This window comes from Halichoerus grypus, chromosome 3 (genome assembly GCF_964656455.1).
Source record: "Halichoerus grypus chromosome 3, mHalGry1.hap1.1, whole genome shotgun sequence".
In the NCBI taxonomy this organism is placed as follows: Eukaryota; Metazoa; Chordata; class Mammalia; order Carnivora; family Phocidae; genus Halichoerus; species Halichoerus grypus.
In genome coordinates this window covers 201635615-201656543 of record NC_135714.1, presented here as the reverse complement: position 1 = coordinate 201656543, position 20929 = coordinate 201635615, and the positions used below count along the sequence as shown (strand labels likewise).

General features: G+C 53.3%; 1 protein-coding gene across 1 annotated transcript; it reads right to left on the bottom strand.

Annotated features, from left to right (window-relative positions):
• Positions 1–869: 869 nt before the first annotated feature.
• On the bottom strand, positions 870–20323 carry XKR5 (XK related 5). Its single transcript, XM_078068263.1, is given in 12 exon segments — positions 870–1075; positions 1078–1581; positions 1584–1706; positions 3762–3873; positions 9583–9752; positions 11255–11328; positions 11330–11384; positions 11387–11461; positions 12446–12630; positions 18390–18421; positions 18423–18577; positions 20266–20323. Coding segments are annotated over 12 exon segments (1749 nt in total).
• Between the last annotated feature and the right edge of the window lie 606 nt (positions 20324–20929).

Below are 20929 nucleotides of genomic sequence, written 5' to 3'. Positions count from 1 at the left end.
GCAAGAATCCTGCTGAGTCGTATTAGCAGAATCCTTCACGCTCAAGGTCTCATCCCCTTCTGTATCTGGTCAAATTCCCCAGGCCCCACCGGCCCCAGGTGAGGTCGGACCACCTGGCCTGCCTTCAGCGCGAACCCTGTTAGGTTGGTTTAGCCAGTCTTTCCCTTACCCCTCAGGCTTCCTCTCGGTACACTTCCGTCCACTGACCCCACTCTGCTCCTTGACCCTCAGTTCCCACTTGTCCATGCTGTATCTGGAATGGAGTCCAGGTGTAGACTTTTCTCTTAACCCCTATTGCGATGGTCCTCGATATCATCTGCTTTTACTGCTTTCGCGTCTGCCCGGCTCTGGTTTGTCTCTGACGCTCCTTCCCCAGGCAGCGGCTGGGGGCTCTTACACGTACCTGTCGTACCGACGTTCAGAGCCGCTGTCTGCCATCTGCCCTTGGCATCTGTGGCCAGCAACAGGGACAATGACAGTCTGACAGCTCACTGCAAAGTCACACTACACTTCCTCTCTGACGCTTGACTCTTGTCCCTGAACCCAGAGGTGTTTGGGAAAGCTAGAGCGGACCGCCCGCGGACAGCGCCCAGCCCTCCACGTGGGCTCTGCCTTCTGCTCCTGTGGTTTCTGACCGCACTTCTTTAACCAGCTCTGAAGGAAGGCTTCCAGAGACGTTGGAAACGCTTGTCCACCAAGAACCCGTTTTAGGGGAAAGCTGAGATCACAAGTAGCGTCTCACATGGAACGGAGGAGGGAGAACAGTAATGAAGTGTGGGGTCAGCGGTGGAGAGGAGCCACCTGACTCCAAGTCGCTGGCCAGCTGACCTGCGGGAAGGAGGGCTGTGTATTTAGCAAAATACTAAGGCCTAGGATCGGGCTAATGTCGGCTTGGTGGCAGGGAAGGGCCGCATGGCCGACTGAGGGGAGGACTCTGCCCTCCTCCCAGAGTGGGATGTCTGCGGAGTCGCCTGCCTGCCTTCCTGAGGTGAGGCTGGGGTCCCCTCGGCCGTGGCACTGAAGTACAGCATGGAGCTCTCCTGTCCTTCCCCTCCTCTCCGCCCACCCGCACCCCTGCTCCTTCCTTCGGGCTGTGCTCCCTCCATGCGGCTGACTGCTTCTGGGCAGGAGCTGGGTCATGGCTGTCACTGGCAAAAGGGACCAAACTGGAGGTTTCCAACAGGTCCGCTTCTGAGTTCAGGACACCTTGAAACTCAGAGCCTTTCTCTGAGGACAGGGGGTCCTGAGGTGACAGTGGGAACTCTTGCTGGGGAAACAGGGGTGTCCTCTGCTGGGTGTAGTGCTGGTTCAGCCCCCACGAAGGGGGACGAAAGCAGCCAGGACTGTCTTCTCCAAAGGCTGCACTGATCTTAGACCCATTTCCTGTTTCTAGGGCAAGTTTCACCAACAGCCAGTGATGATGACTGAGGAAACAATCCTCCAGAGCAGTCTGGCTTTCCAGCCCAGCCTCTGGGGGTCCCCACGGTCGGCCGGGGGACATCCCCAGACCGGCGAACTCGTGACTTTTCTCCTGGCGTGTGCCCGGGCTCCCTGACCTCTCCCCAGCTGGAGCCAGGGCCCGGGAGAAGTTTCTGTCTCTGCTTTATCAACCCCTGGATGCCACACGACTCCTGGACGGACGCAGCCCTGCCAGATGCCTGTGGGTCCAGGGTGTAGTGGTCTGTGACGAGTTAACGAGACACTGCCTGAGAAAGAAGCAGAAAAAGAAGAGCACAAGGTTATGTTCCTTGAAGTCCTGCATCTTCCCCGTGGTCTGAGAACTCCAGACTCTGGAATTCCGAGTAGGGGAATATAATTGGGATCCCAAACAGGACTGTTGTTGGAGTATCACAGCTGGATATTCTGGCGGAAGTTAAGGAGGCTTCAGCTTCCACAAGCTGCAAATGTTTCTAAACGGAAAAACGTAATAATAAAGTTTAATCCTATCGATACTATGACTTCTTTCTCTAGAGCAGCTCTAACTGAGCACTCCAGGTGTGTGTGTGCGTGCGCGCAACTATGCATGTGTTTCTGTGTGTGTGTGATGTCCAGTAGAAAGGCTCATTTTACTTTCAAATAACTGGATCAAATGCTCAGAATGCAACCATCCACACACCAGCGGATGGACTCCAAAACTAGGGGAGGCGGAGGCACGGAATAACCTCAAACACAAGACCCAAGTAAAGGTTAAACATATCCATCAAAAACCCCATCTCAAGGAATTTCCATGCGAAGCAACAACACTTCCTTTGTGCATAAACATCTTAATCACGTTGTTGTCAGTTTAATTTATTTTGATCAGAAGTGTTGACTACGGCAATAATTTCTTTAACAGAGCATTCCAGTAACCTCCCACGTTATTTCCAGTTTCCTGTTGTACTAGATCAAGTGCCTGGTTTCAAGGCGCTCGTTATAAACAGCAAGAAACCTGAAGTAGAAGCCGGGGGGAAGCGCCCGAGGGGCTGGCAGACTGCGGTGCGGGGGAGCTGGGGGGCCGACCAATGACCCCTTGGATCCTCTCCGACTACTTCCGGGGGATGAGGCGTGGGGGGTCACAAAGTGGGCCTCCAGCGGGGGAGTGGAGACAGCATTCCTGTGGGATGAGTGGTGGCTCTGTGGTGAGCACCCCTCAAGCCGCTTCTACACATTATTCGGAATTCTCACAATGATGTCACCCATCTTTGATAATGAGCCACCCAAGGTCAAAAAGGGGAACTAGCCCCCCTCCTCAGGCAAGTCCAAAGTACATGCATTTAATGAGTGACCTTTCCATGGGGCCACAGCATTCATAAGGTTCTGGGTTGCAAACCCAATCTGGCATGCAGTAGGTACTCAATAAATGTTGGTCAGGGGAGCTCAAGACGTCAGCCAGACCCGTGTGCTTCAGAGCTTGTATGCCTTTGCCGACAGCTCACCCACCATCTTCCTGCTGAGGACTCCCTCCAGGGCCACTGGGGAATCAGGGGTTTGGGCAGCTCCAGAAAGAGGGGGAGAAGGATCAGCAGCTGGGTCTGTCTGAGCCCCTCAGGCTGGGAGCTGACCCTTGCCCCCCGCTCCCCGCTCACCATGCGCTGGGTCACTGAGAATGAAAACATCTTTCCTCCCCCCTCCCTCCCACTTTTATTTTATTTCCCAAGTGTAGGGAGGAACGCCCTCTCAAGCTTACATTCATCTGTTAAGCCAAGTTAACACAGTGGGCATGGCGCACTCGGAGTCATTCATTCATAAAGCCAAGCTAATGAACTAAAACTGCCAGGCACTGTCCCAGATGCCAGATTGGAGCGGGGTGTGAATCCCAGCTCCACCACCTACAGAATGTCTGATCTTACGGGACATTACCTGACTTGCTCTGTGCCACCTTCCTCGGCTCTGAATTGGGGGTAATTCAGCATCCACGTCCCGGGGTTCTTGTTGGTAAATAGCACGTGGTGTCATGTCTGGGGGTCCTTGCTCTGCTCCCCCCGTGCTAGGATGCTGAGCGGGGAGGGACAGGGAAGACTCATGTTTAACCCCAACCAGAACCCCAGGGAGGAGGCCCCGCCCACGAGTCCTTACGGATAGAAGTGGACAGTTTGGGTCCAGATTTGCTTGGGTTCTACTTCTGATGCCCTGGTGGGGACCATCGGCAGTCCAGTGAGCTCCACCCCTTGCTCTCCACCTACCTGCTCCTGAGCAGATTCCTGCTCTTAGAGTTAGGGCATCTTAAAGAAACAAGTTGGGGTTGGGGAGGGAGGGAACAATAAGGCAGCGTTGGGCCTTACCAATCAGAAATCCGGACAAGACTCCAGCTCCGGTCCACAGGCTGGTCTGGGAGGCCCCCTGGGGAAAGGCAGTAGACAACAGCAAAAGGAGGATGTTCTCTAGCAGCATAATCTACAGGACCAAAAGGAGAGTCCCCACCCCTAGTCAGGTGCACATGGCCTCAGGGACACTCCCAGCCTAAATTCTGCAGCAGTATCCTTCAGTGTCGGAGGCTTTGTCCTCAATGCCCACCGGGGTGCCCACGGCTGACTGGGCCCCCCTAGAAGCAGGGTCAAGGTCTGAAAGAGCTTCTCTGGCAAAGGGGGATTCTCCTGGTTCTCAGTGCAGTTTATTAAAATATCTGCAGAATCATAAATGCACAGGGAATAGAAGGGCATAGTCCACGTGGCTATGGTGGTTCCCTTTGCTGAGTCAGGCAGGGCTGACAGAGGAGACTTTTATTTCCAACTTTATACATTTCATATTCTCATGTGAACTGTACACGTGTCTTAGTTTTATGATGCAATAATTCAAAGTATCTGCAGGGCTCACAGTGCCACTGAATTCCAGTAAACTAGTGTCCCAAACTTTTATAACAACTTTAGTATACTTTAGTATTGCTTTGTCGATTATATGCCTCTTTAAAGGTAAATTTGGCCTGTGGCCTGGTAACAGCACTCCTGATGGCTGAACATGGGGCCTTCCTCCACGGTCCAAAATGGCGGCAGCTTCTATAGAAGGCTCTTTGTACCCCTCACCCAGGCGGGCTTCTTAACTTTGGTTTCCAGTTTGTTTGTTTGTTTGTTTGTTTTTAAGATTTTATTTATTTATTTGAGAGAGAGAGAGCGGGGTGGAGAGGGAGAGAGAATCTGAAGCAGACTCCATGCTGAGTGCAGGGCCTGATGTGGGGCTCGATCCCACAACCGCAAGATCGTGACCCAAGCCGAAACCCAAGAGTCCGACACTAACGTGTGGAGCCACCCAGGTGCCCCTGGTTTCTAGTTTTTATATATAAAAATATATTTCTTAGGATAAGTAAACAAATTGGACATAATTAGAAGATGGTATATTTAAATACTGTGTATGAGGTAATACTGTTGGGCCAAAAGTCTTAGAAAGCTTTGCCATGGTCATTCATGGGCACCATTTTAACTCCAGAAAAGTAAAATAAGGAGGGAATTGAAAGCGTTATGAAGAGCTACTTAACAATCCTGAGAACGCCCACTCTCCCCAGGCCTTCGGGCTCTGGGCGGCACTGTTTGAAAGGTCCAGCAGGTATTATTTCAGGACTCAATGCCACAAAACTTGGAATTCCTCTCTCTCCTTAAATTAACTGCATCTCATCAGCTATCTGGTCCTGCTGAGTCAAATTCTTAAGTTTGTCTCAAATCCATCGCGTTTTTCCTGTCCTCACAGCCATTTTCATGGCTTCCTGTCTGAGTCCTGTGGTTTCCTGTCTTCATTCCCTGTTCACGGTCTCTCCTCCACACCACTGCCCGGTGATCTGTTTCACCTGCAGATCAGACCTTGTCATCTCTCCCTCACACACCTGGAAGTAGCCCCATCTCACCTGAGGGGCATCAAGACCCCACCCCTTGACAATGCGGGCAATCCTGTTTACAGTGCATCCCCAGTCTTCCTTTGCAGAGTCACCTTCCAACCCGCACTCCCACAGTGACTGTGCCGGCTACCGGGATGGGCCAACCTGCCTGGGCTAAGGGATGCCCGGGCGCTGGGAGAACGTTATTTTGGAGTGTGTCTGTGAGGGTTTCCAGAAGAGGTTAGCACTTGAATCAGTAGACTGAGTAAAGGACCTGACCCTTACCCCCTCACCAGGGCAGGCAGGCCTCGTCCAATCTGTGGAGGGTCTGAATAAAACAAAAAAGTGGAGAAAGGGCAATTCTCTCATTTCTTGAGCTGAGACATCCATCTTCTCCTTTCCTTGGACATCCGAGCTCCTAGTTCTCAGTCTTTTGGACTCGGACTGAATTACACCACATTCTCCTGGTTCTCCCACTTGCAGAAGGCATACCGTGGCCTACCTCAGCCTCCAAAATTGTGTGCACCAATTCCCATAAATCTCCTCTCACGCATGTCTCTACAGCCTATCGGTTCTGTTTCCCTGGGGAACCTTGACTGACACCACACCACCACCAACAAAGACTCTCTCCTTGACCAAACCTGACTCAGATCGGCATCTCGAAGCCCTCTTCTTGCCTCGGCCTTAAGCCTGGCCTATACAAACTGCAGACATGTAGTACAAACGCCTTTGTCGACCACCCCTCCCCCCACACACATTAAGAGACTTGAACAAACACTCCCATAGCTCCTAACAACTCAAGGCTGCCTCCCTAGGGTGATGAGCTGGCCCCAGTTCAGTTTCGGCCTAAGAAAGCTAACACTGCCAGGAAGATTTATTCTCTGTTCCAGCCAAAATCTGCTGAAAGGCAGAGAGGCCGTGAACCCCCTCTTAGATGAGTTACTTTGGAAAGCTTGCATGTACAAATCCCCGTCTCTGCGTCTCTGAGGTGTAACTCCTCTGCCACCCAGAACTGCCTCCTCAAGGACCAGCGAGCTGTCTCTCTGAAGCACCAACGCTCAAGAACACCCTCCCAGCCCAGGGGTGGGAGGGCAGCCTGCTCTAACTTGCATGAACACTGCCCCCGGTCATGTGAGAAGTGAGCTCCTCCTCCCGATAAACGTAGATGGCAGAGTCACCTTAACCACCCCCTTTCCCGCTGTTGATAAATTTCCATCTCCCTGACCCTGCTCAAACGTCCGAGGTGCCCCCCAGTCCATGCCCCCATCCTCCCTTAAAAATGCCCAGCCACCGCCCCACAAACTGAGATTGAGGTCAGTTCTTCGCTGTTGCGACGGACTTAATAAACTCTGTTTCATCACCTTTAACCAGTAGTCTGGCTCTGCTCGTCTGATGCCACCCACGCTCCTTTCCCGCAGGCTCCCTGACACTCCGTCTTGTTTCTGCAGCTTTGCCTGAAATGGCCCCTCCCTCCACCCCCTTTTCTTCCGCCCGGGCTCATCCCCCGAGACCAGCTTGAATGCCCCCTTTTTAAAGCCTTCTCGGACGCTCTCTGTCGGCCTCTCGTATTCCTGCGGGGTGGTCTCCGTCACAGAGCTTGCGTTCGTGGGTCTGTGTCTTTGGGGCCCCTGAGGCTCCACCTGCCCACACGCCGGCCTCTGAGTCCACTTCCACACACGGAGGAAGCTGTATGTGCGCGCTTAAGTGAGTGAGCTGGCAACAAGTGGAAGACATCAAACCTGGCTTTGCAGGGCATTCACAAATCATCCAGAGGCCGGCCGCCTCCTCTGGAAGGGAAGGGAAGGCGAGGCGTTCTCAGTTAGGCTGGCCATCAGCACCACCTGACCCTGCTTCCAAAACACCGATTCCAGGGTCCCCCTCAGACCTGTTGGGCCTGAATCCCTGGCAAGGCCCCTGAGTGCCTCCGACAGCCAGCCAGGCTGAGAAGTGGGGGCACGGAGGCCCCGAGGCCCTCCCAGCTCAAACGCTCTCAGTTCCACTGCCCAGCCGTGTGGCTTGCTGGTTATAGCGGGGCTTGTAGCATCAGACCAGCTGGATCTGAATACCGCCTGTCTGCCCAGATGCTTGACTTTCCATGCCTCAGTTTCTGTACCTGTAAAATGGGTTTCGTCTCATTGAGTGCTGTGAGAAGTAAGACAGTTAATGAGCTTAGAACAGTGTCTGGTGCATGATGATCCTGCCCAAAATGTTAGCAATTACTAATGATTCTGTTGTTACTCCCAGGACCTGAAGACGAGAACAAGAGGTCATAGGAGAGTAGGAAAAAGTTCTAGCACAGAACCGACAAAACTACAAATGCTTCATACTTCTGTTGAGTGAATCAATGAAAGAGGAAGTCCAGAAGTTCCTGCTTTGACCTTGGGGGCACGGTTTCCATTATTTAAGCAGAGCCATTAACCACTAAAAAACAGAGCTACTCCAAGCCCCCAGGCCCATCCTCCTTAGAAAGTGATTTCTAAGTACTCTGTGGTCTTTTGGCTTTTGGAACAACAACAACAACTTTCTCTTTGCCAACAAAACACGATTTACCCCAAAGGAGTCACTTTCTCTCTGGGTCAGGGCTCGTGTGTCTTCCAGGGAAGGTGCCCGCTGGGGAGGGGCGAGGTCCATGAAGGGACAGCGTGGCAGGCCTGCCATTTACGGGGTGTTGGCAAGAGGCTTGGACCAGACACCCAGGGATCAGGGCCCGGCCTGGGCAACATCGCCGGCCGGCTGGTGACCCTGGACGTGGCAGGTCACCTCCGTGAGTGGAGTCCCCGGCTCCGATGAGCACGCTCAGCACCCCATTAGGCCGAGCGGAGCCTGAAGGAGTCTGTAAGTCCCCCGGGCGAGGGCCGTACGGCACGCCTGCACTCCGGTGTGGTCCACTTTCTCTCCTTCCCACTTACCTGCTCTGACCTCTGGGTTCTCGTGAGCGAGTGAGCGGCTGGGAAGGACAGAGTTTTGTTTCCCTTCCTCCCGTAACAGCCTCTCAGACTCCTGGGGATGGGACAGTGACAGACGGCAAATGGAAACCCTCTCCGCGTGTCCCTCCAGCTCCTCAGGCACGCTGGCAGGGGGACACCCTGCTCTGCAAACGCTAACTCCCTTTTATTTGCATGCGCGGAGTGGGCTGGAAGCTGCTGCTCCCCCAAGCGGGGCCGGACCCTGCGTGTTCCTCGTCCTCCCGCACAGCGAGATGGGCACGCTTACTCCTGGTTCTCAGACGTGGAAATCGAGGCTTGCGGAGGCTCCATAACGTGTCCAACACCACGCATCCTCACGGTCTGTGGGCCCCATGGCCTGTGGTTGATCAGCCATTTGGGGCTCTCCTAAAAGCAGGAGGTGACCATGCCACCCGCCTCTCCTGGACGGGAGCTGCCCCTCCTGCCCCTTCCATTTGCTCATGGCTCTGTCCTGCAGGGTCTGCTCCCCTGAAAGTCTCTTCCCCCACTCATCATCAATAATGGCCATGAGGCGCTGGTTCTTGTGCGCCAAGTTACTTATTTACTCTTCACAGGGGACCCCGGGAAGTAGGTGGATCTTATATAATTGTCACAGCAACACCAAGAGGCCTTGTTCTCAATGTGTGATGAAAAAACAGGTGTGGAGCGTTCCAGTCCCTGGCCGAGTGGGCTGGTAACAGTGAAGGGCGAGCCACAGTCCCAAAGCAAGCTGCCTGATCCCAAAATCTGTGCTCTGCAGTGCCGGCTACCTTTTCTCTCCCCCGCTCTTGGCAACGCAGCTTGGCTTCCACCTTCTGGTCCAAAGCATCTCTGGTCATCCTGGCAGGAAGTGATCCTCACCGTCCTTGTGAGTTCAGGCAATCTCATCTCCTAGGATTTACCCACATTCTGCCTTGTTGTTTGGTTATCTGGGTATGGAGTTTTTCCCCCTACTGGACTAGAAGAAGCCTGAAGACAGGCCTCCTGTCACCTTCGTGCCTTCTGCACAGTCTAGGGCCATGCCTGGAACCCTGTAATGATGGAGTTGATGAACAAGGACGCTGTGTATGTGACTTAACATAGCTGAGCTGTGATGCTAGCTATCAGACGTAAAGAGTGTCTACAAAACACAGTTCTTGCTACGGTGACCACCGTGCAAACAACTGGACGTCCCAGTACCATTTTCAGAGCTTGTCATCTCTGTTCAAGATAATACCTCCTTTTAGAAGCTTTCCTAAGACTAAGCTGTTCCTTCTTACATAGCTGTGTGTGCACGAGTACACACACGCACCCATGCACTCTGTACATAGAAAATGAGCACATTTAGGATTAAAGAAAGCCATCATCCCCACTTGCCATGTAAAACATGGCCATCCAATGTCAGGAAGGGCTGTCCCAGAAGTTGAGGTAGCAGAGGATGTACCCGGCCCCCACAAGCAGGTCGAACAGCTTCCAGTGGCAGATGCTGTCCATGATGTCACTCCTCTGTGCCACCAGCCAGAAGGTCATCACCAGCCTGTGGGCACCTGGAGGGAGGCAGGCCGAGGACGTCAGCGTCCAGGAGGGGCGGGGGCAGGGCAGGGACACGGAAACAGGGGCCTCAGAGCTGTCCTCTCTGCACTGACCACACCTGACTCGGCATCCAGTGATTCGACAGGAAACCCACACCTTTTATCTTTGCCCGCATTGTCTCACTGGATCCTCACAATGGGTAGTGAACTGATCTGGGGATGAAAAAACAAAGACTAGCTTCAGTAACATCTTGCAAATATCACTTCCTGATGCCCTTCGAGTTCAGGAGGTGTTGAAGGAGGCAGTTAGGAACCCCCCGTCTCCCTATGTTTTTAGTCACTGCTTCAAGAGCCGCAAGCCTCCACGTCCAAAGAGAAGAGCTATATGTGATCCAGCTGTAATTTCTAGTCCCACATTTTAAGATGGATAATACCTAACTGAAGTTGGAGCAGAATTTTTTTAAATGAATAAAACAGTTAATCTTTCTTTAGGAGCACAATTTCTTTAAAAAAATTTCTCCTTTCTGCTAACACGTGTATTAAGGCTCAAGTCTAAATATTTCTCAATGCCTCCTATTCCCTAAAACGTGAGTACACTGTTCCTTGTTGCCGAGTGTATTTGCTGATGTCCAGAAGAGATACCTCTCCTTGGCAGGGACACCCAGGACCCCTGCAGGACTCCTGCAGGGTCACGCAGACCCTGTGGCCACCACTCTCATCTGCGTGCGTCTAGACCAAGGGCTGGGGGCGGGGCTTGGCTCAGTGCAGGTGCCCTATTGGAAACAGAGAAGAGGTCCAAAAGCCAGCATTCAGAAGAAATGGAGGGCTTTCAGAAGCTGTGCGCGACATCAAAGTATGTACTGTCTATTTTGTATCAGGTCGGGACAGGCAGGACCCTAGGCCTGTTTGTCTACAGAAGAGATTTCAGCCCGTGATACAGAACACGGTCTGTGTCATGTATCGTGAGCACAATTGCAGCTGTGCTCTGGACTTGGCCGGGCGTCGGGGCTGGGCTCCCTAAGCTAAGGGAGTGTGTCTGCAAAGAGAAGCACCCTACGCTCCTCCCCTTCCTGGACGCTCACGGGGGATGGGGTCCGTTCCTCCACGCTCTGACTCCGGACTGGCCGTGACTATTTGGACATGGAGAATACAGCAGAATCCACGCTGGCCCAGGGCCAGGCCAGTTTTAAGAGGACTGACAGCTTCTGTTTGCTTTCTCTCAGAATTCCCAGCTGCCGTGTCCACAGCCCCAGCTGCTCTTTTGAGGAGAAAGTGGGCGCCCCGGGGTGCCAGGCATGTGAGCAAAGACGCCGTCTATACGGCCAGCCCAGTGAAGCCTCCTTATGGATCCAGACACCCGCCGTCCTACTGCACCCACCTGAGATCCCCCACCCCTGGCAAGAACCCCCCAGGTGCCCAGCGAGCCCCCCAGAACTGAGGTTGATGGTCGTAGATGGTGATTCTAAGGCATCAAGGTCTGGGGTGCTTTGTTACACAGCCACTGACAGTCTGCTTACCTCCAGAAACCAAAACCCAGACATGGTAAGCTCTGAAGAAGAGAACCAGGCTCAGGACACGGACCCCCTACATGCATCCTCCAGGGCTGCTGGTAGAAGAGGGTGGCCCATGGCGTGAGGAGCTGACCAGCTTCATGAAGCCCACGCAGTAGGCATGGCACACCAGGGCCCAGGCCAGCGCGGACCAGGAGCACAGCGTGCTCACACCTGGAGGGGAAGTGGACAACAGTGGTGTTTGTGGGGCACCTAACCTCTCCATAAAACCTGGCTTCCCCACGGGCATCCCTAACCAAGCACCTGAATGGGTGGATAACACAACTCTGTGTACAGACACGCACGCCTACGCATAGGAAGCAACAAGGACGCGTGGGAGATATTTTCTCTGCATGATGCAGTGGGCGCTCCTCCCCAGCAAGGGAGCGGGGCTCTTCCCTTGTCCGCCCTTTAGGAAAAGTGGCCGAGTCCCTGATCCTCTAAGCCCTCCCGTCGAAGCTCTGTCAATGATGAAGCAGTTAGATGGCCCTGACCATGGTATTCCCTCCCAAATGCACTTTGCTGTTCAAGCCCTAGGAAGGAGGTTTAGGCACAGCAATAAAACAAGAACACAAATTGTGCCGGGCCCCACCATAGGGACGACCAGAAGGACAGTGCTGTCATGACTTTCACGCATTTCATGTAAGCACACATAAATGTGGATGCTCAGAAAAAGAGAGGAGGAGGAGGAGGATGCTGGGAAAGAATCAAGATGTGACCAAGAGAAAACAAGACACAGAGAGCCTTCACTGGAGAAAATGCAGGTGGGACACACATTCACTGGACCAGAGTTGTTCTCAGTCTCCACAAGGCTCTCGGGCTCAGGCCTCTGTCTGCGTCCAGTCAGGCCAGTGACTGAGGACGCAGGAGAAACAGGCGCACAGATCCTACGAAGGAGCCGGTGGGGTCCCTTCCCAAGGTGTTCCCAGGGTAATGTGACCATCTACAATTTCTACTGCGTGGACTGACCCCCACCAAAGCAGCCAGCCCCAAACAAAAGCCGATTCAAACCATCGTCTTGTGCTGGTGAGTGCGGGCTGCCCTCTTTCTCCCCAACAGGGGAAGTCATCGATCGCCAGGATTTACTTACATCAGGCATTCCTTTGTGTTCCCCTTGTGAAGTCAGGCAGTCCGTGCTCGGGGGTGGGCTTTTCTCACCTGGCACAGTATCTGTGAAATCCAAGGCGAGGAAAACATGCGTCTGGAGCAGCAGGTGGGGCCCCGGCTGCACCAGAGCTTCCAGGAAGGCGGAGGGCAGACAGGTCAGCGTCCTGCAGAGCACCTGGTCTCGGCAGGAGGCTTCCCGCTCTTTCGATAGAGCAGTGGACGCAGCATCCCAATGCCTGAGGAAGAGCAAGGGCCCGGGGTGCAGAGCCAGACTGTGACAGTTTCAACGGGATGCCCCACACCCTTTTTCCTGGCCGATCAGTGACAGACACCCAGCATTCTAGAACAGGCTGCCCTGTCCAGGCCTCAGAGCCCCTGAGCTCAGGCCCCACACTGCCGTCATCAGGTCCAACCCAGATGCGACAGTGGGTGATCCTGCTCTGCAAGGCAGGCCAGAGGCCCGCTCTGCCCACATGTGGGCGGGATCGGGGTGGCGGGATGGGAGCCTGGACCAGACAGGTTTGCTGGGGGCTGCTCTGGGCCCTGCAAGGTCTGGCGCTAACCCTGACCTGTGTCTTCCACCCCAGGACTTCTTGGGATGGGAATTAATTGGCTCAACAAATGTGTGCTGCAAGGCATCATGCTGTCCTTGCTTTAGAGCATAAGGAAATGAGAAAACTCTCGTCCTCATTGTCACAGAACGTGGAACTTTGTGTGTCTCTGCAACTGGGGCAGGCACAGGGCAGAACAAGGAAAGAAACGGGGGCTTCCCTGGGGACAAGACAGGGGGCTGGAGCATGACGGGAAGGTGTCACAGTCTGGCTGGGCGACCTTCCTACAGTCGAGACAAAGGAATCAACACGAAAGAAAAGAAGTTCGGAAACATTCCCGTGTCATTGTGTTTCCCATCAACCCATCCTAGGAACTTCTGCCCATGCTCCCGGCTTACGAAAGCTGTCTGGAAGGTGACATGGGTCCCCATCCTTTACCACCTGAAGAGTCATGTAGCAAACGGGAAAACGAAACCACTCCCCAGGCACACACACTGGGGCACTTTGGACTTGGGGTTTTCACACGGCAGTTCTCCTTCGTGCACCCAGGTCCCCCATCGGCGTCTTCACGAGCAGGAACAGGGGTGATTACTACACCTGCTCACAGCAGGGACAGCTGTGTCCACCAAGGCCGTCTGGGACTGTGAACGTCTGTCTTGTCCAAGTTAAGAAAAATGGGGGAGGGTATCTTAATTTATCTCACCCTGAATCCGAGCAAGATGCATCTTTAAAGTCACCTGAAAAGCTCCCTCCGTAAGGGCCTCCCTAGGACTCTGGCTATGCGGATTACGAGCCTTTGTCTGATCTCTGGCCAACACGTCTGTGGCCAGAGCGGACGGGGGTCCTCTTTGAAACGGGTTTATTCATGGTTCCGAGGGCCCAGGAAAGATGCTTAAGGAAACGTGTTCCTTTTTCATGATTTGGAATCCTGGAGTGAACTGATTTCTTACTGAGTCTTTGAAGCTGTGATCTCTGACACAAGCATGATGTTAAGAAAAAAACCCAACAACAACAACAGAAAAGGTCAGGACTGCAAACATCAGGGAGGGTAGCTTTCCTTTCAGTCCCAAATCATCTGTTCTCCCTCTTCCTACCCTCCCTGAAGCCTTCCCTAGGTCAATGTGCATTTTTGTTGGGTTTTGCCACCTGCTGGAGACAGAAGGCATGAAGGAAAGGAAGCAAAGGAAAGACTTTCTCCAGAAGCCCAGGGCTCAGCTGGGGAGAGAAACCATATGCTCATGAAAAGTTTAAGCAGGAAGAAAATCGTGTCAAATCGAGCTGTGGATCGTGGTGGAACGAGTCTGGGGCCCGAGGACAGTGTGGTCAGGGAGGGCTCCCAGCAAAGAAGGGGCGCACACACCTTGGACAGGCAGACGGGAGCAGGGCTGAAGAGAGCACATGTGGGGCCGATGGGGCAGGGAGCGGCCACTGAAATGGTGGGTCCATGCTGGGGACAGTGAGGTAGGGGCCGGACAGCAGGAGCCTCTTCTGGTCTAGCTGGGGTTTAGGTCTCGTTTCTAAGAAATAAAGAGCCGGGGGGAATATAGTCCACCTGGTTTTGTGAATGGGGTGTCTGCGTCCCGTGACAGAGGGAGGAACTCAGGTGATGACATCACTGGAAACTGTTGGGGACACCGGGGTCACAGCTGAGGCAAGGTGGGGGTGGCAGCAGGAAGGGAGAGGACTGGTCACTAGCTCCTGTCAAATTCTGTCCCAGGGGTTGATGCCTCATTCTGGGTCCCCATCGGCTCCCGCCCAGATTTCTGGCTGCTTGCCTGGGCCCCGGTGTCTCCCCACTGTGCCCCATGGTCTCTACCGTCCCCACCACCCTCACCCAGGGCCTCATTGGACTGTGTTATTCCTTGGTTTAAACCTTTCCATTGGGTCTCCAATGCCTGGAGGGTAAAACTCAAACTCCTCCCCCAGTTGCAAGTCCCTGTGTGACCCAGTCTAATCTGTCTCCAGCCACACTCCTCCCATCTAGAAAATTCTCACCCTGCGCTCACACTGCTCACCAAGCACACCGCCTCTGGGAGGTTTTCTGCCTCTGCAGCGGGGGCGGCTGTTTTCCGGCTAGGCCACGCCCCCGTGCCCAGGCTGGTGGCCCCCCCCCCCCCCACCGCCTCAGCCCTGATGCTTGGGCTCCAGCACCAGGGTGGGGTTCCCAAACGTGAACTTTAATCACCTGGAGGCCTGTTTAAGTATATTTGCGGGACCCCAGGCCCAGAATTTCTGGTTAAATAGATGCATTTGGAGAATCAGGGAAAGTCTGCTGTGATGTGATGTGATGTGGGTCCAGGTGCATCTTGAGGTCTTGCATTTTTAAGGAGTCCCCGGTGGTGATCTGTGGCTGGTCCCCCAGCACGGCAAACACCTTCTCTCTGTTCTTCTGAGTTCCCTGCTTACAGCTGCGTCCCCGGTTAGCCTCAGAGCCCACATCTCCATCACGTGCGTCCAGGCCCTTCTGCCACACACATCTCCAAGCGTGGACAAACGCGCACCCAGCACATTGCACAGTGCAGATGACGGTATAACATTTCTAGTTGCATTAGGAACAAATGCTCCAAGCGGACCCTCGGAAACACAGTAATTAACGTAACTTCGGAATGAAGTTTCTCAGCAAGCTCTGATTTGTCCTAACAGCTTAAGTAAGAAGCCATACGTACCCACTTCATCTAGAACAGTCTATCACAGGCCCACAGCTTGAAGAAGATGCGTACTGCCCTCCATCTTCACGCTTTTTGGTGATGTTGACCCTGAGATAGTGAACTGCTTAAGGTTTTGGGCTATGGCCGATTCTTTTTTTAATCTTTTTTTTTTTTTTATTGTGATAAAATACAGATAACCTAAAATTTGCCATCTTAACCATTTTAAGTGTACAGTTCAGTGGTATTGATAATTTATTAAATTAACATAATTTAAACCAATGCTACAACAGATTATTAATAATTTGTAGTAATTCATAATGGTGTGCAACCATCCCCACCATCCATCTCCAGAATTCTTTTTATCTTGTAAAACTGACATTCTGCACCCATTAAACATTAACTCCTGAACCCCCCGCATCACTGTTCTACTTTCTGTTGACTAAGAACCTCGTGGTAACTGGATTATACAATATTTGCCCTTGTGGGACTGGCTGATTTTACTTAGCCCAAAGTCCTCAAGATTCATCCATGTTGTAGAATTTCCTTCTTTTTAAAGACTAATTAATACTCCATTGTGTGTATAGGCCACATTTTTCTCATCCATTCATCTGTTGATTTGCTTTGCTTGCTTTGCTTCACATTTTTAGCTATTGTGAATGCTGCTGCTGTGGACATGGATGTATAAGTATCTTTTCCCAACCTTGTTTTCAATTCCTTTAGGTACATACCCAGAAGTGGAATTGCTGGATCACATGGTAATTCTGTTTAACTTTTTGAGGAACCTCCACACTGTTTTCCAGAGTGGCTGCACCCGCTTGCATTCCCACCAACAGTGTAGGAGGGTTCCCCTTTCTCCACATCATCGCCAACATCTGTTGTTTCTTGTGCTGTTGATTTTAGCCATTCTGACTGGTGTGAAGTGGTATCTCATTGTGGTTTTGATTTGTATTTCCCTGATGCGGAGTGATGCTGAGCATTTTTTCATGTGTCCATTGGCCATTTGTATGTCTTCTTTGGAAAAATGTCTGTTCATGTCTTCTGTCCATTTCTTGATTGGATTCTTTGTTTTTTGGGTGTTGAGTTTGATAAGTTCTTTATAGATTTTGGATACTAGCCCTTTATCTGATAAGACATTTGCAAACACCTCCCATTCTGTAGGTTGTCTTTTGGTTTTGTCGACTGTTTCCTTTGCTGTGCTTTGGGGATGGGGTAACCAGGTGATGGGCATTAAGGAGAGCACTTGATGTGATGAGCAAAGGGTGTTATATGCAACTGAAGAATCACTAAACTCTACCTCTGAAACTAATAATATGAATTAAAAAGAAAACTTAGAGCCAAATTTGTGGCTCACCGTGAACAACTGTATGTTTTCACTTTATCCTGTTTTCTGACCTATTGTTCCTCTTCCTGACTTTTCTCATATCTTTTTTTTCCTTTTAAATTATGTTTTTTTTAGTTCCCCTTATTTTTTAAAATAGAAAGAGACATAGCTGACTAGTTGTTCTTCTTGAGGCCTACTTTTCATGACTCTCTTCCCTATCCATCTTAGTGTTAATACATACCAGAAACCCATAGCACCACTTACGAAACTTTGAGGGAGCATGGAGAAGCAAAGAATGTGGGGCCACAGGTGGGCACCAGCAGCATGAATACAGATGCACTCTGGGCCTGACACAGCCCCATCCCTGCAGAAGGCACTGGACTGGATGGGCCTGAGGGTCCTCACACAGCCCCAGAAGGCAGACTTATCGGGCAGTTATTCTGGAAGCTACTCTCAAGTGACTGGCATTCACTGAACTCTCCTTCTGAGTTATCACATGTTTGGTTATCTGTCCTCAAGGTCACGTACAGGGCACCCCAGCCCTTAATGGGTTTCCTCCTAGGCAGGGCTGAGGGAAGGGGCTGAACATCTCTACTATGGTAGATGGTGCCCAGGAGGGCCTTGAATCCTGAAGGCATAAACCACCAAGAACAGCGAGCAGCAAGCTCAAACTTGCACTGACTTCCTGAACACCCCTCCAGTCCTCGACCTTTAGGACTTAACACACACGTGAGCTGCATAGCTTCACTGATATAATCACCAGACTTTTCTCCCCTTTTTTTTATTCCTGGCACCTAGGGGATTATGAGGTGGCTAAGAGCTGAAATTTGCCATTTACATAAGCTCACAGGCAGGCCTCTCCTGACACTCCAGGTATCCAAGTACTCCCAGTGAAACCAGTATCTCACCTGCAGAGGGCAACCACAGGTAAGGCTCCTGGGCACCAGGCCCATCGAGGCTGCTTTGTGTATGGAAAAAAAAAAAAAAAACCTGGGCCTGGCTCTCAAATGGCTTTGTCCTGAAATAAAGCCTTGAGCCCAATGTCACCAGGCCAGCTCCACGGCCTAGTCTGTGGCTAAATCTATGTCACCTTCTTCAACTAAGATAGCAGGGGTTTAAATGCAACTGCCTTAAGTGAGGCCCTTTCTACGGCTCCAAAGCCTTGACCAACAAATTAAACAAGAGCAAGACGGAATTTGGCCAAAGACACACACACACACACACACACACACACACACACACACACAGAGCTTTTGAAGGGTCACAGCTGCCTCTGGAAGGAGCTTCCTGATGTTAGAGACGCTCAAGGAAGTGCAGGCTGGAAGAGGGGATGCCTATCAGAGCAGGGGTTCAAAGTGGTGGCTTTGAGCATCCTTCCAACCTTGAACTTTTATGACCCTAGGATAGAATGCATAGGCTCCTACTGCACTTATGAAATCCCTCTCCACGGGTGAAAGGAGGCTGCTTGTTCCTACCGCTTCCACAGGCCAAGCTGAAGGAGCGGGAACTAGTACGGCCAGCAAACAATGACCTTGGTGTCCATCTGCCCAGAACCACAGATCGCTCAGGCCCTGGACCAGGAAGCCAGGTAGTAGCACAGAAAGGGCCAGCCACCCCCAGAGGAGCTGTCCTGGGGTGAAGTCGTAGACCGTGGAGTAGAGGCCTGCGGGATGAAAGAGGAAAGGCGAGAGGGTGAGCGCAAGGCTGGAGGGGAGAGTGAGGGCCCCTCCAACCCCGCATCCTCAGCACAGGCAGGGCTCCCTGCTGGACCCAGTCCTGGAGCAGGCACGGCCAGCTCGCATTCTAGACAGGCCTGTGGAGGGATGAAGGTGCCAGGCTCATGGTCACAGAGAGGGGCTTTTGGCTTGCATAGGACAGCACGCACAAAAACTACTTGGCACCTGGTATGTGCATTTAAAAAATGCTAATCCTCCTCTCTGGGGATTTATTTTTTAATTTTTGAGGATACTAGGGTAAAGTAACATAGAGGAAAGGGACAAATCTAGGTGAGGGTCTGTACTCCCAATCAGTGACAGTGGGGGGAGGGGGGCTTGTGTCTGTCCAGCACCAGTAGGTGCACAAATTCACTCTAGTCGTTTTATGTGATCATTCCTTGGGTTTTGCAATATTTAAGTTTAAAATGGATTTATGGGCACATAAAGCTGCGAATTGTAGTGGAAACACAGCATTGCCCCGGGGCCAGACAGGAACCCTGCAGGGCTGGACCGAGGGGCCAGGGAATGGACAGGCTCTGTTGGGAATCCTAACCACCTGGGCTTTCTTCTCCCCACCCCCTCTACCCGCCAAGGTAAACCAGGGTTTCCAGCACAAAAAAGTCTTTGGAGGAGTCACCACCCCGCCTAGGCCCAGCAATGCTGAGGCCCCAGTTGGTTCTCCGGTGAGAGGGAGAGTGGGCACAACGTCTGCGGGAGCACCTGGGGTGAATACTGACACGGGGCTCCTGTGTTGCCCGAGGCCAGCCTGTCTGGGCGCTGGACCAGGGAGATTTGGAGCAGACCTCCCTCGCTCCCTCGGCCTCCTCCTGGGTGAAGATCTGGCCCAGGGCGCCACTGAAATCGCGCTGCGGGGACGCCCCAGTGGGACCCACAGGGACAGTCTTGCAAACTGGACATTCCACCAACCCCGAGGCAGCAAGTTGCCCATAGGGGTAAAGTTGAGAGCCCCCGCCTGCCGGGGGTCCCCAAGTACGTGCGTGCTGGGAGGGGCGTGGGGCCCTGGAGGTCTTGAGGCTGGGGCCTCATTAAACCCCCACCCCTCCCCAGGGACCCCGCTGAGACAGACCCATCAGCAGGGAGCCCGGCGCAAGTGGGCGGAGGCCTCCTCCTCCCCACAGAAAGAGTTACAAGTTCAAAGCAGAAAGGCGCTGAACAGTGTTGCCATCTTGCTGGGCCCGGACGAGCTCCCCCAGCAAGCCGTCTGGCCCAGTCCTGAAGCCCGCAGCGGATTCACAGTCCTCCAGGGCCACGCGGCCGCCTCCCCCGCCGCCGAGACCCCCGGGCAGGCCGGGGCGTGGGGGTGGGGGTGGGGGTGGGGGTGCGCAGCTCGCACCGCGGCCATCGGCTGCGTCCAGGAGGCCTTTCCGGAGCGAAGGGCGGGAATACACGTGCCCAGGCTCCAGGAGAGGACCGTGCCCCCGCGGGGACCCACCGAGGACGGGGAGGGCGGGCGGGGTGCCACCGTGCACGCACGGGCGCGCAGAGCCTAGCGCCGTGCGGGGCAGGCTGGCCTCCGCGGCAGGAGTGGCCCGTGCGTCCCCGGGCGTCCGGATGGGTCGGGGGGCTGGAGGGGTGAGCGGGGCAGGCGCCCAGCCTGGGGCGGCCCGGCACTCACGCGCGCTCTGCTCGGCCGCCAGCAGCGGGGCGCACAGCCCCAGGGCCCCCGGGTGCATCCTCCGCGCCGCCGCCCCTTCCCCTGCCGCCGCCTGGTGGTGGGGAGGCTTCCGGCCCCAGAACCCGCTTCGGGAGCCCTGGGGGCGCCGACTCCCCGCTGGTTTATCCCACGCGGCTAGCCGGGGACAGAGGCAGGGCAGCCCTGAGTCTTCCGGTCCCTAGGTGGCTAAGTACAAATCAGATCAGGCCCCTTGATGTGGGCAGAAGTTTCCTCTGCCGTTCCCCAACCTTATAAGGGGCCCTGGAGAAGTACTGCGTGATGGTTGTGACTACAGGTGGGCTGGTCACGAGGTGGTTAAACTGGTCACTGCCTCTGGAGCCGCTGAAAGCCCAGTGAACCACTAGTCAGTGCACTGGGATGTAACTGGTCTCACTCTCAAATCCATCCGGATCTCCGTCCTTGCAAAAGCCTTTTCCGTATGGGCTTGAGGATTAACCAAGATTGCAGGGTGCGAGAGGTCAAGCTGCGCACTGGAAAGCTTTCAGGATGCATCTACCTACCTCACTCTATAGACTATATACAGTATAACTTGGTGATGGTGATGGTGAATTTGGGGTCTTTAACTCCTAAAGCAGGCAATTAGCCAAACCATTCCTTCTTTTTA